Source organism: Calidris pugnax, unplaced genomic scaffold (assembly GCF_001431845.1).
Source record: "Calidris pugnax isolate Ruff unplaced genomic scaffold, ASM143184v1 scaffold196, whole genome shotgun sequence".
In the NCBI taxonomy this organism is placed as follows: Eukaryota; Metazoa; Chordata; class Aves; order Charadriiformes; family Scolopacidae; genus Calidris; species Calidris pugnax.
The window spans coordinates 5080250-5093045 of NW_015091042.1; the positions used below are offsets into that span (position 1 = coordinate 5080250).

Here is a 12796-nt window from a genome sequence, read left to right on the forward strand (position 1 = left end):
ATGTCTGACATCAAGAGACCTCTGAGCTGATAAGGAAGTGGGAATTCATGGTCTGGTGCCAATAATGGTCTGGGAACTGGTTAAGCACAATTTACAACCACTTAATATTCAGGTTAAGCTTATTTGGGAGAAAAGTGTGTCTCGTTTTGCCCTGGTAAACAACACAGTGAGATTTGATGACATCGCACTGGGGTATTGTCAGACAACCAGATTACCTGTGCTGTGCTTTGCCTGGAAACCTTTTCTTTGCACAGAAGCATCAGAGTAAAACCTGAGGAACATCTTGTTGGTAGAAGCCACTACAGGGTCTGGTTTTTTGCTGCCACAGAAGCGGCCAAGGACAGGTGACTTGCTGTTGGGCCCATCATACATTTCCAAGTGGTCATAGGCACACTCTTGGTGCTGCTCAATCTCAAACTCATTGAAGGTCTGCAGCAAGAAGAAGGAGAATTAAGACAGATACTTGTAAATCTGAGCATGCAATTCAGCGGAGAATGAAATGCCAAGTGAGAAACAGGTCAGATGGTATGCCTGTCCCACTCCTCCCACAAACGAATACAGAATAGTGTGCTTTCAAGACAAGAGTGATCTCATGTGGTGAATCTCAGAAGTTCATACGAATGTGCTGTGCAGCCTTAGCTTTGTTGCCTCACATGGGTGCACAACAATGGTTTTCAACTGCAAGCCCTATATACTACTGGGAACCCAGCCTAGCACCCAGCCCTGCCACCACCTTAAGCAGAGATAGTCCCAACAGAGTAGCTCACAAGGAGAGGTAGGGGTGGGAGGGCATGTTACACCTTCTGTAAACTGAGTGAGCAATGCTCCACAGTTGTCATCTGCTGGAATCTCCTCTCAGCTGCTTCACACCTGCTTCATGCTGCTGTGAGACCTTCTGCAGGTCAGGGCAGCATCCTGGGATGCTCTCCACCAAGCACCTCACTTAGGACCTATGGGGATCAACCTCCCGCTCACACAGTGGCGGGGGAAAGTCACTTTGGTTCCTCACAATCCATCCCATTTCTCCCCTCCCACTTCCGCTCACTGGTTACTCACTACTTTCACTCGGTGGCCAGGTGTCGCAGAGATGTCCCAGGTGCACTCTTTCCTGCTGGGATACTTGTCAGGCCAGTTTGGGCTGCTCATCATTCCCTCTGCAGCACTCAGCTTGTGCTCACAACCAGCTTGAGAGAGAGAGAGAGATCACAAGATGAAGGCATCGAGGCAGGCCTCACACGGGAACCATGTCATGTCCTACACGCTCCTTTGCCCACTGAAATCCTCAACAGTGCAGAAACAGGGAAGGCTTCAGTCACTGAGCAAGACCTTTTACTATCACTGCATAGTTCTGCTGGGTTTGTGCTATATTTTTTTGAGCTAACTCAGCAGCTGGTGAAAAGGACCATCTCATTCCTCTGGGCCTTATTATCCCCATCCACCTCCTCACTCCCAAATATATTCTCCTGCTCCTCCAACTCATAGGTAGGAGTGTGGGGAGAAAGGTAACTTTGGCAGCAGCAAGTGGTTAGATCACCTCATCTGACTCAAACCCAATAATTAAATGAAGCAGCAGTGACAAGTCTAATGGTGATGTCCCACAACTTCTCCTTTCTCTAGCCCAGCTTCTTGCCCCACCCTGTCCATCCCCATGGCCATATAGAGGACCAGACTGGGGAATGGATCCAGCTGAAAACAAGCCTTCTTCTTCCTTCTTATAGGTAGTTTTTCAGCTGGCTGGGGCTTTTTCAGTGCCCCAGCCTACTATGCTGTACAAACACTGAGCAGGAAGCATCCTGGCTCAAACCAGGTTTGAGGCACCTTGTTTTTCCTGAGGACAAGGAGCAGGAACCCTACCTTCTTTACAATCGTGGCCGTTTTCATGCAGCATGAAGCCATTTCTGCACTGGCATACGTAGCTCCCAAAGGTGTTGATACATTCGTGCTGGCAACCACCATTGTCTTTGGAGCATTCATCCTTGTCTGGGCAGGATCAAACCAACAAATACCAAATTGACACAGTGAGAAACAGACTACCAGAGTTGCCAGCTGGGACTCCCATGTCCATACTGGCAGATACCAGTACAAACCTCCAACCTCTGCTGCTGGATTAGTCCAGTCAGCTTTTTAGCCCAGATACGATTCTTCTCAATTGCCTTTCATCCCATAAAATGCATCACATATATGTTTTATTATATGAAGTAGGTTTTGAGCAGTTAAAGACTCCTATCTAAAAGAAACCTATAGCAACGTCTCATTCTTTTAGAATAAGGTCCAGGAAAAGTATCATACAAATTCACTAGCCCAGGCAAAAATCCAGTGGCCAGTCTTTATATTTTCAAGTTTCTACATGCTCTGACGAGCCTCCATCATTAGAAAGCTCTGTCCAAGAGCACAAGCAGCCAGATGGAAACCAAGACAAAAGGTGACACAGCACAGAGCAACCATGCTTTTTAGACGTAACTAAACATGTCGGGCTCTGCCTGATTTGATTGGAGGTTGAAGAAAACTCACCAAGAGGCTCAGTCAGAAGAGGCAGCTAAGCAAGTGAAAGAGTACAGCCACGTACCAGAGAAGTAGTGAACTTTAAAGCCTTTCTTGGAGACCGTGTTGTCTGATTTGAACTCCAGTCTCATGTTGTTGCTATATGACGTGATTACTTCAGGCTTTTCTGAGCCACAGAATTTGCCGTGCAGCTTGGAGTCAGAAGCCAACCCACTACGAACCTCAACATAGTCATATTTACAGACCTGCCAAGAGAGGAGGAGATTTCTCAGCTCCATGGACTTGGGACAGAGCATTTCAGAGGAAGGGGACAAAGACTTGACTGAGAGGAAACAGAAACAACCTTATACTCAAACCTATCTCTAACTTCCCTGAATTTTTCTCTGTCAGTGTTCCCACCCCCTTCCCTTGCTGCCCTGGTCTTAAAGCATGGGTGTGTTTACCAGAACAGCAAAGGTTCCATTTTAATTCAGCTAAAATAATTGCTTCCACTTTATCCACAGTGTTGAATGAACTTCAGGAACCTGCTGAATTATGGAAGAGCTACTGCTCCCATTTACAGTGGGGGAAAGCGAGACCTGAATGCTTTGTTCAAATTCCACCCTGACCTTAGCAGGGCAGAGAACAGACTCTTTTACTGGTTATTTTGTTTATCCTTGAAGAACTGTACTCATTGTTCATTTCCAATTATTTTCCTGCAAAGGCAGCTCTGGGGAAGGGGGGGATGGGATATTTATTAGGGATGGAAAACACCTATAATTACACAAAACTGGCAGAGCAAAAAAGCCCATTTATAACAGAACAGCTTTAATCCTTTCACTTCATAGAGAAAGCAGATCCAGACCTCGGGGAGAACAATCACTGTTATTGGCTCATTATATCAAGAGTGGGGACACAACCAGAAGCTCCACCAGTAAGACAGAGTCTCCTCTTCCTTGTACCCCAAGGATTCATCCAGTTCTGAGTTAGCCAACAGTCACACCTCTGAGATGCAGGGACTGGTTACGTACATCATTGCCTTCCAGCTCAAACACTTCGAACTGCAGAGAGATCCGGTACTGGGCTGGAGCTACCACCTGCCAGACGCAGTTTTTGTTAGTAGGATATTCCTTGGGCCATCCAGGGCTAGTAATAGTCCCATTGAGCTTGGTGATGAAGCCCCCACAGGCAGCTGGAGAGGCAATAAATGAACACAAGTTTTACTTGGTTCTGTTCAGACACACAGACCGGGCCACACTGATAGCTAGGAAATTAATTAGATCCTGGTTGGTGACAAATTTCAGATCCCAGCCTCCAGAAGAGAGGTTTAAAATGCTGAGAGCTGTAAAGAAGATAAACCTTGTCCACTATAAGCCACCAGTGAAACACACAGAGCCAGGCTGTGGCCCTCAGTGCCACGTAAACCATGCCAGATTGATCTCCTTACTCTGTAGCCTTGGGCTTACCATGGCTCAGTTGACTTGACACATGCAATACAGCTGGAAAGGCCAGCATGATAAATTCACCCACAATCAGTCCTACAAACCTTACTACTTCAAGTTCATTAGGAATGGAATAATTAGAAGACAATGGAATCCTAGGGAAGACACCACTGTCACCTCTTCAGTGGCTTATTATATGTCAACTGAGGGGTAATGGTTTTTAAGCTGAAACAGGGGAGATTTATATTAGATATTAAGAAGAAATTCTTTCCTGTGAGGGTGGTGAAACACTGGAACAGGCTGCCCAGAGAAGCTGTGGATGCTCCATCCCTGGAGGGGTTCAAAGCCAGCCTGGATGGGGCTTTGAGCAACCTGGTCTGGTGGGAGGTGTCCCTGCCCCTGGCAGGGGATTTGGAACTCTTTAAGGAAATCTTTGGAAATCTTTAAGGTCCCTTCCAGCCCAAACCATTCTATGATTCTATGACTGCGTCTTCTCTAGGGAAAATTGAAGACAAAGCCAAAATCTTGGCCTTATTATCCAATTTCATTTAAAAATTTCAGCTTCATCCTTTTGTGGGAAGATATAGCTTTTACCTCAAGGCAATCAACCTCAGTTTGCTCTTTTGCTGCAAAAGTCTAATTGCAACAAAGCTATTGTTGCTTTGGAGTAACAAGATACAACCAGATCCTCAAAACCCACAAGGGTAAAAGCTTCCTGTGCCTTGTTCCCAGCATCATTTTGCATTAAGAGAACTAAGCCAAGGGAGTAGCTTCAATACAAAAAGTGTAGCAAGTGCATCTGGAGAAACCAAAGCAATTTACTCCACTAATGAAGTTCAAAATACAAGGTTGAGAACGAAGTCCAAAAATTCTTACCAAGTTATATCATCTGGCTTGCTCAAAATTGCAAGAAATCATTTATGCTTGCCAAGTTATATCAGCTGGCTTGCTCAAAATTGCAAGAAATCATTTTAAAAAAACCCAACAAAATAAAGCTTCCAAAAGCCTTTTGCACGCACCCAACTGTGCCCTCACCAAGTTGACAGCAGCCTTCCCCAAACAGTTGGACAAAAGCAGAAGTCAGGGCAAACACAGGTGACTTTGAGAGCACCACTCACAGCATGTGGAGCTCCCTACACATCTCCACTGAAAGGCAGAGCTATGAGACAAGAACAAAGGGCGGATTCTCACCACACCAGCAGCTGTATTGTTGGTGGGAGCAAACGCTTGTTGCAAGAGGTTAACTGTATAAATAGAGAGCTGAAAGAAACAGTTTATATCAAAGACATGGGTGGTTTTTTCCCCATAACAGAAGAAGGGAATTGACTTCTCAATATGGAGAATGTTTGGTTTTCATGCAAGCAAAACACTGATATTTTATTCTACAAAAGATTTTTTTTTTAAAAAAGATATAATAATTTCAGCCTTAGATTGAAATACTTTTGGGGCACTCAATGGTTAGGTTGTAATGCCTTCCCCTTCCTTATGCTGCACTGTGGGAGACCTGGTCTGAACAGGGATCTCTGGTCATGAAGAACAACTGGGTTTAGAGAGGTTTAGCAGTAGAGAATGGGAGAAATGTCAGGCTTCCAACCAAAACTTGTTTTTCAATGGAAGATGTTGACAAAAAGAAATTGTTCAGGTGGGATAAGATAAACAGAAACAAAGATGATGCAGGAGCAAGGAACATAATCTCCAAGGTTGTTCAAATTTCATTATTAGCTGTAGTACCCATCCTATAGACAGATGCCTCAATTTGTAGGTCACTCACCTTCACAGCTCTTTTTATCAGCTGTCAACTCATAGCCGGGCTCACAGGTGCATTTGTAACTGCCCAGTGTGTTCTCACAGTGCTGCTCACACCCACCATTGTCCGGCAGAGAACATTCATCCATCTCTGTCAGGAGAAAACCAGGACAAGTTATGCTTTCCTGAACACTCAAACCCCATCCTATTCCTCATGCAACACTTCTGGACAAGCCGAGTTCACGGAGCACTGCAGCAAACCTCACAAGACTCTATTTTCTGGTTTCTGTTTGTGGATTCCCTATGAAGAAATTAGAGCATTTCTTTGCTGCTTCATTCTTGGGTACAGGTTCAGTAGCTTCTAATCTGGCTGTTAAATTACTTGCTTGAGAGAAAAAGAGAGGTTGCAACTCCTATGATTGCCAAACCGCCCGTGATCAGTCTCTACCACAGGAGGGACACATCCTGGCTATGGACAGGTATATCTTGCCAAGTGTTGTCTTTCATCTAACATTTGCCATGAAGAGGAAAGGCACAACAATATGAGTGTAAGACAAGCACATCACTACTAACACTTCAACCATACACAAAAGGGCTTCAGTGATACAAACAATTTGTTACAAAAATGAAGGTAAGTAATTAAGAATAATCCTAGAGTTTTCTCTTCAGATACACATGATGGGACAGGCATGAGGTAATTGCTCTTCATATCTTCCTGACATTGTCTCTTGGATGCGACCAATGACGTTTTGTCAATGACGTTTGGACCAATGCAAGTTTATTTTCTCTAAAAAGTTAGAAGTTACCACTGCAAGTTCTCACATAACATTCAATCTCATCCTTAACTCTGTTTTTTTTTTTATTTAAGCTGAGCTCTTTTCTTTCAATGTTGTAAGACATGTAATTGAAGCTCTATTCCTTTCATAATTCATGAAAGCAAAGCTGACCAGTTGCTCATTCAGCTCTGGGTGGCAGATTGAAGAGTGCCCGCAGAGCCATCTAAGAGTGCCACCAGAGCCATCTGGTTCTTTTGCTTTGTTCGTAGCATTGCTGGTAGTCACAATCCTTCTGGATATGGAAGCATGGAAGTAGAGGCTGCAGACTTCAAATCCCAGTTTGAAATTCCACATGTAACCTCCAGGTATGTCTACCCAGTGTTTGCAAATTGACATCAGCCCTGCCCACAGTGCAAGCCAGCTAGAAGTTGTGTAGCTATATGGCTACTGTGGTTCTTGGTCCACGCAAATACACTTTGCTCCTCAGCTGAACTTATTGGCATGGATTTAGCAACACTCTTAAAGATCCACATACTACATGATTTCCAGAAAACTTGTCCAGAGAAGCTGTGGCTGCCCCATCCCAGAACTTCTTGCCCAGAGAAGCTGTGGCTGCCCCATCCCTGGAGGTGTTCAAGGCCAGGCTGGATGGGGCTTTGAGCAACCTGGTCTGGTGGGAGATGTCCCTGCCCATGGCAGGGGGTTAGAACTCAATGATCTTTAAGGTCCCTTCCAAGCCAAACCGTTCTATGATTCTATGGTTCAAACATGTGAAGTCTGAGCAGACACTGCAAAGTCTGCCAGCTAAAACTCCACAGACAATGCCTGTGTCTGCAATCGCATTAGCAGTGCATGTTTATGCATTTTTTACATAAAAAAGAAAGAAATTTATTTCTGGCTATCTGTATCACAAGGAAAGCATCCCAGGTTCAAGTGGGCAACTTTCTTTTCCTACAAACTTGCAACAGAACCTCAGATTCTATAAACTGACTTGCCACAGGCCAAGAAGTCTCCGTTTAGTGCTAATCCCTGGAAAACATCTCTGCCACAGTCAGCCTGCACTATCAGCTCCTGAAAGTAGCCAAAACTTTTTTAGGAAGAAGTATTCTCAGTGTCTTTGTGGAACCTGAGAAATTTAAACGAGGAAGTCTAGACACTGCGAGAGTTGTTCAGGGACTGGAATTAAACATCACAGTATTTGCCAGCGATCTTGAAATCACCCTTTGTCACAGTCCATTTGGATCTCTCAAATTTACAGGACAACATACTCCGTGAACTAAACTTTATTTAACTAATTGTTTTTATTTGCACGTAAGTGCACGGATTAAGAATTGTGGGTTATAAGTTATGAAACCTTATGACTTCAATGCTGAATAAGTGAATTCATGTGATAGACTAGTCTGAGCGAAGGGGACTGAACCCTGCCGTGTTTGTTTGTTGTATTTCTTAATGAGCTCATGAAAAAAGAGTTTAATTCACAGAGCACATTGTCCTGTAAATTTGAGAGATCCAAATGGACCATGACACTCTTAATGCACGACAAAAGTTAAATTAGAAATAAATAAAGGTCTTACGCAACCCAAATATTGGCATTGCAGCTATTATTTCTGAACAACTGTTCCCAAACCCAAAAGAAACACGACCCCACAGCAGCTCCACAGGTATGTTAGATATTTGGTTCTTGCCTCTATCAAGTCACCAGGATGCTGGTAAAGGACCATGGCTTGGGTCTTCTTTTAACAAGAATTCTTAGTCTTCATTCACATCTTCCTGAAGAGGATCTCAGTTTAAGAATACATTTGTCTCCTAAAGCACTCTGAAATTTTCCCTGGGATTCTACTTGCAATCAAATTTACCCTCTCTCCACAAGCTTCTTTTGGAATAGAACTTAAGGAGAGAGTTGTTTTTAACACTCTGTGCGTTACTAGTACCTTCTTTGAAAATGTCAGTGTCCCCTGGTCCGGATAAATGGGGGTCACATTCTGTCCAGCTCTGTTAGTGCCTCTGCTGGTACTGACCCATAAATGAAAGGCTAATGTTTACTGAGGTGGGCTTTCTGTCTTAACCAGTGAGGTGGTGGTCATGCCTTAGCATCAAACCCCTCCACACTCTCAAAGCAATTTGCATATAAACTCGATATTGGCAGTTGTACAGACAAGTCTAACAGCTCTTAACTACGAGCAGAAACAGTGGTAACTGATCACTTTGGGATGGCAGTAGGTTAAGGAACGAGTGATCCCCAACTTTGACCTTGACAGCTACTACATCACATACCTTTAAAGAAATTTGCTGCAAAGCCCGCTTTATTGATGGTTGCATCAGATGCAAACTTCATCCATACTTTATTTGAGCTGGATTTGATATCTTCTGGCTTCTCGTAGCCACAGAAGTGACCGATCAGTGGGCTGTATTCAGTGAGGCCATCTCGGATCTCCAGGTAGTCATAAGAACATGCATCATGCCATTCAATCTGCAATGGGAAACGGGTCGTCTGCCTGTAGCTCACTAGCATGAGTGCTCGGAGTCAGTCTAGCTACCCAGTTAGACTTTGGCCAGAGATCAGCTTCCAAAGGAGCATCCCAAACAACTGGTCACAACTAGGTACCTGCCACTGAACTCTCCTGCAGCTGAAACTGCATCAAGCCTGGGTACATATCAGTTTTACTGCTATTTCATGGCTACCCTCCAGTGAAACCCAGTCCTGAACTATCTGCAAGCTGCTCTTCCATGAGAAACTAAGTGATGGTACAGATCAACTACAAATAAAAAGGAACAGTCATGGAGTGACAGCCTGGAGGCAATGGTGTCATCCCCTTCCAGGTCAAGCACAGTAAGAGGGAACAAGCTGCAGGAAGCTAAGGGCTAGATGGGATTTTATGCACCAGCCCAGGTTCTGTCCGCTCCTGTCTGTGACTTCTTAATCAGTACTCAGAAATACACAATTGGGCACCTAAGGGTGTAAGACATTCTGTAATAAATAAGAGAAAACCTGTTCTGAGCTCTTCAAAGCCTGTCTGCCACCTGGGAACATGATGTTTATTCAGAGAATCACAAACATCTTGAAGTCCGTCAGGAACCCAGTGACACTAACAGGATTTTTTTGGCCTTGATTATGACCATTCAATTTAATTTGATCAGAGTGAAAATTTAAGGACTCATGACTCCCTCCTTAACACCAGCAACAATTTTGTGCCCCTTCGTTCTGTCCAGTGAAACAGTTTTTGCAAACTCCTAATATGTAAAACTTGGTTTCAAAATCTTTGAACAAACTTCTGGTCTGAAACATTGGTCTGAACTATCCAAAGGATTTTTATTATTATTATTGTTATTTACATTACTTCCCTCTTAATTTTAAAGGGCCTACAGAAGTGAAATAATATCTGTAATATAATATACAATGACATTTCTCACCTCAAAGGCTTGGAACGTGATTCCTATGTGATAGCCCTCAGAAACTGTGATCTTCCAGATGCACTCTTTGGAAGGTCTGTAGTCATCTGGGTAATTGGGAGATTGGATCTGACCGGCATCTTTGTGAATTTCTCCACCACAAATAGCTTCATTAAAAGAAAAAAAAATTAAAACAAAATAAATAAATCAAATAATTTTTAAAAACCCAAAAAACAAAACAAAAAAACTCCACAGGTTTTTCCTTAGGTAAAGTCTGTTCCACACACAGCCTTCTTCCTCATTCAAATCTGTATCAATACTGCTTTTTCCATAAAGGCAACACAGAAGTCTTACAAACTTAAAATTTTGTCTTAGTGACAGTGTCTCCTGTCTCGCTGTGCCAAACTCTTTTGAAGGTGAACTCACTGGGACAGAGAATTTTTATGGATTTGTGTGTTTCACGCTCCTGGTCACCTTCACACCTGCTTAAAACTCTCTACCAGCACTAAGGACCAGGAAAAGTTGGCAAAAAAAACCAGTTGCAAATCTAATCCAGCCACACGATGGCAATATTAACAAGCATGAGCTGAGCTGTTCGCCAGGAGACCCAACAGGCTGACTGCTGTGCACCAAAACTTAAGTTTTGTGCTAAACGTAAGAATGAGTAAGTTTAAAGACCAAGAACAGAAAATTTAATGAAAATCAAGTTTAATAAAGCAGAGCACAATTTAGGTTGCAGTTTGAGTTCAGAGCTACAAGTGGTGCTAGAGAGACCTCTGAGGGACCTTTTAGAGAACTGTCACCTCCATCTAATAGAAAGAGGACTACAAGAACAGAGAATGGACAACTTTTTTTAAAACAGCCATAAGCAGCAAACAGGTTTTTCTTTGTCCACTGCAGTAGTCCATGCTTAAATTCACCTGAGCAACTAAGTTGCTCAGAAGAGCAACTTATACTGGAAGAGCTTTACTGCAAAATAGAAAGAATATCTGCTGATAGAGCCTGAGAAGGCAATAAGGATGACAAACTTGGGGCTGCCCGCAGTGCTGTAGGGGAAAAGCACCAGCATCTTCCCATCTTGAATCTCATGAAAGAAAAGGAACAATATGACAGAACACTTTCTCTGCATTAAGTGTATTCAGTATCAAATAATTCTCCCATCATGTGGCTACATGTGGGCCTCTTTTCTCCCATCTTACCGAAAACTTTAGGGGCAAGACCTGGAGGATTCCAAATCCAAAAAACTCAGTCCTCACTCACAGAGCTCCCAGCAAAGTTCAGAGGCACGAACACTTACATGCATTCTCACTAAAGCAGAGGACAGAGCAGGAGTGGTAAAACCCACTTTGGCTTTTTACTATGCGAGGGACAAGAGTTCAAAAGAAAAACAGGAACTAACAGCAATGCAGAGAGCTTTTGGAGAAAAGCATATAGAAATCTGAACATAAGGACAAGCCCTCCTGGAAATAAAAATTACCCTTATTGCATAGATACAGAAGCAATAAAACAGCTGAGTAAGCTACCTGACAACAGAGGAAAGAAACAAGCCATTACTACAGCTTGCATCAGAGGGAAAGAGGGATTAAGAAAGATTTTTGGAAACTCCCATTTCAGCAAATAAATTATGGACTGGGATGTAGATGATCTCATTATCTGCTCCTCCAGGAAGCAGGTTGAGCTAGGAAAAGAAGTATGCAATGGGCCATCACTGTTTCTGTGGGACAAGCTGGCTTCCACCAGTCATATTCTGTGCTTGCTCTCAGGCTTAGCAATAGACTTCATACCTTTCCAATAGGAAGCTTCTTGCAGGAAAGGACTAAATGAAAAGCCAGAGCTTTGAAGAAGCAGGGAAATATGAACAGTCAGAGGGATAACAAAGTTTGACCACTAGATGCACATTCCACTTTCATTTGCTCTCCTCAAAAGTCAAGTGAAGCAAGCACTGCACATCTTCACTGAACCTCTAGGGGCCGTTTATTAATCAAGAGAAAAAATGGAAAATTATCAAGAAAAAATAAAGTTTTGCAGAGCTACTTTAGCGTGTAGCCGATGTAAAAAACTTTTTTCTTTCAATATGCTTTAGCAATGCAAAGCATGATGTATGAAGAACAGAGAAGTTGCTTCCCCAAAACATCCCTCACCTTGCATTTTTTCCTTTTTCCTTTAAAGTTGGAGCAGGTATCACTGGGGAATAACCCACTGTAAGAATTAAGCTGACTAGCTCACCAAAACAATAAGCCAAAATAAACCAGCCTATTAAAGACACACTAGATTGATCACTTTTCATTCCAACAAACTACCCTAAAAGGGGTGTTACAAACCACAAGGTCCAGGCAACAGCTGCTTCTCAGGGGAGACATTAAAAAAATAAATAAATCAGGCTCTGTCTCTAGGGCGCCAACTCCTGCAGAAACCAGATATTTCTCCTGAGAAACAGATTTGTTAGCCCCACACTGTTTGTGAAACCCTTATATACTTTATTTGCCCAACAATCCCGTGTTTTCTTCACGTCTCTCTGTTAGTATCATTATTCATCAGCATATTGGACACTAAGGCACTGGGCTTCCAGTGTCATGCTTGGTCCTGTGGCTGCAGAAAGAAGATGCAAAGTCAGTACCAACAGAGTCAACCTCAATACTGTTGAAATCACTGGTACTGCTAAGAAAATGCCTGTTGCCCAGAGGACAACGAAGGTTTTTAATACATTGTAGAATCACTATTGTAGAAAATAAGCATATGTGGATAAGGGATGTTACCAATTTGTTAGCGACTTTGCTAGTATTGCACTTGCTCTGAAGTGGTTTTTCAGCATCCCAGTGCCATGCAAGTTTCCAAAGTACCTGACCTGCAGAAGATCTGACGTGCTAATTGCTAACCTTCTGTAAGTAAAACATACAAGGGAGAAACCAAAGAACAATCTTTGCATTTGAGCAAAAAAAATCCCCCAAAATAAGCTGTGTT

General features: G+C 43.0%; 1 protein-coding gene across 1 annotated transcript in view; it reads right to left on the minus strand.

Moving 5' to 3' along the window:
• TLL2 (tolloid like 2) overlaps positions 1 to 12796 on the minus strand; it is a 94044-nt gene that overhangs the window by 4409 nt on the left and 76839 nt on the right. Inside the window, exons 12-19 of the mRNA XM_014956167.1 lie at positions 9857 to 10002; positions 8720 to 8915; positions 5695 to 5820; positions 3513 to 3673; positions 2567 to 2747; positions 1855 to 1980; positions 1057 to 1184; positions 216 to 429 (exon numbers count right to left, since the gene is read on the minus strand). Of these exons, the coding sequence (XP_014811653.1) occupies positions 216 to 429; positions 1057 to 1184; positions 1855 to 1980; positions 2567 to 2747; positions 3513 to 3673; positions 5695 to 5820; positions 8720 to 8915; positions 9857 to 10002 (1278 nt within the window). The remainder of the gene's footprint in view (positions 1 to 215; positions 430 to 1056; positions 1185 to 1854; positions 1981 to 2566; positions 2748 to 3512; positions 3674 to 5694; positions 5821 to 8719; positions 8916 to 9856; positions 10003 to 12796) is intronic.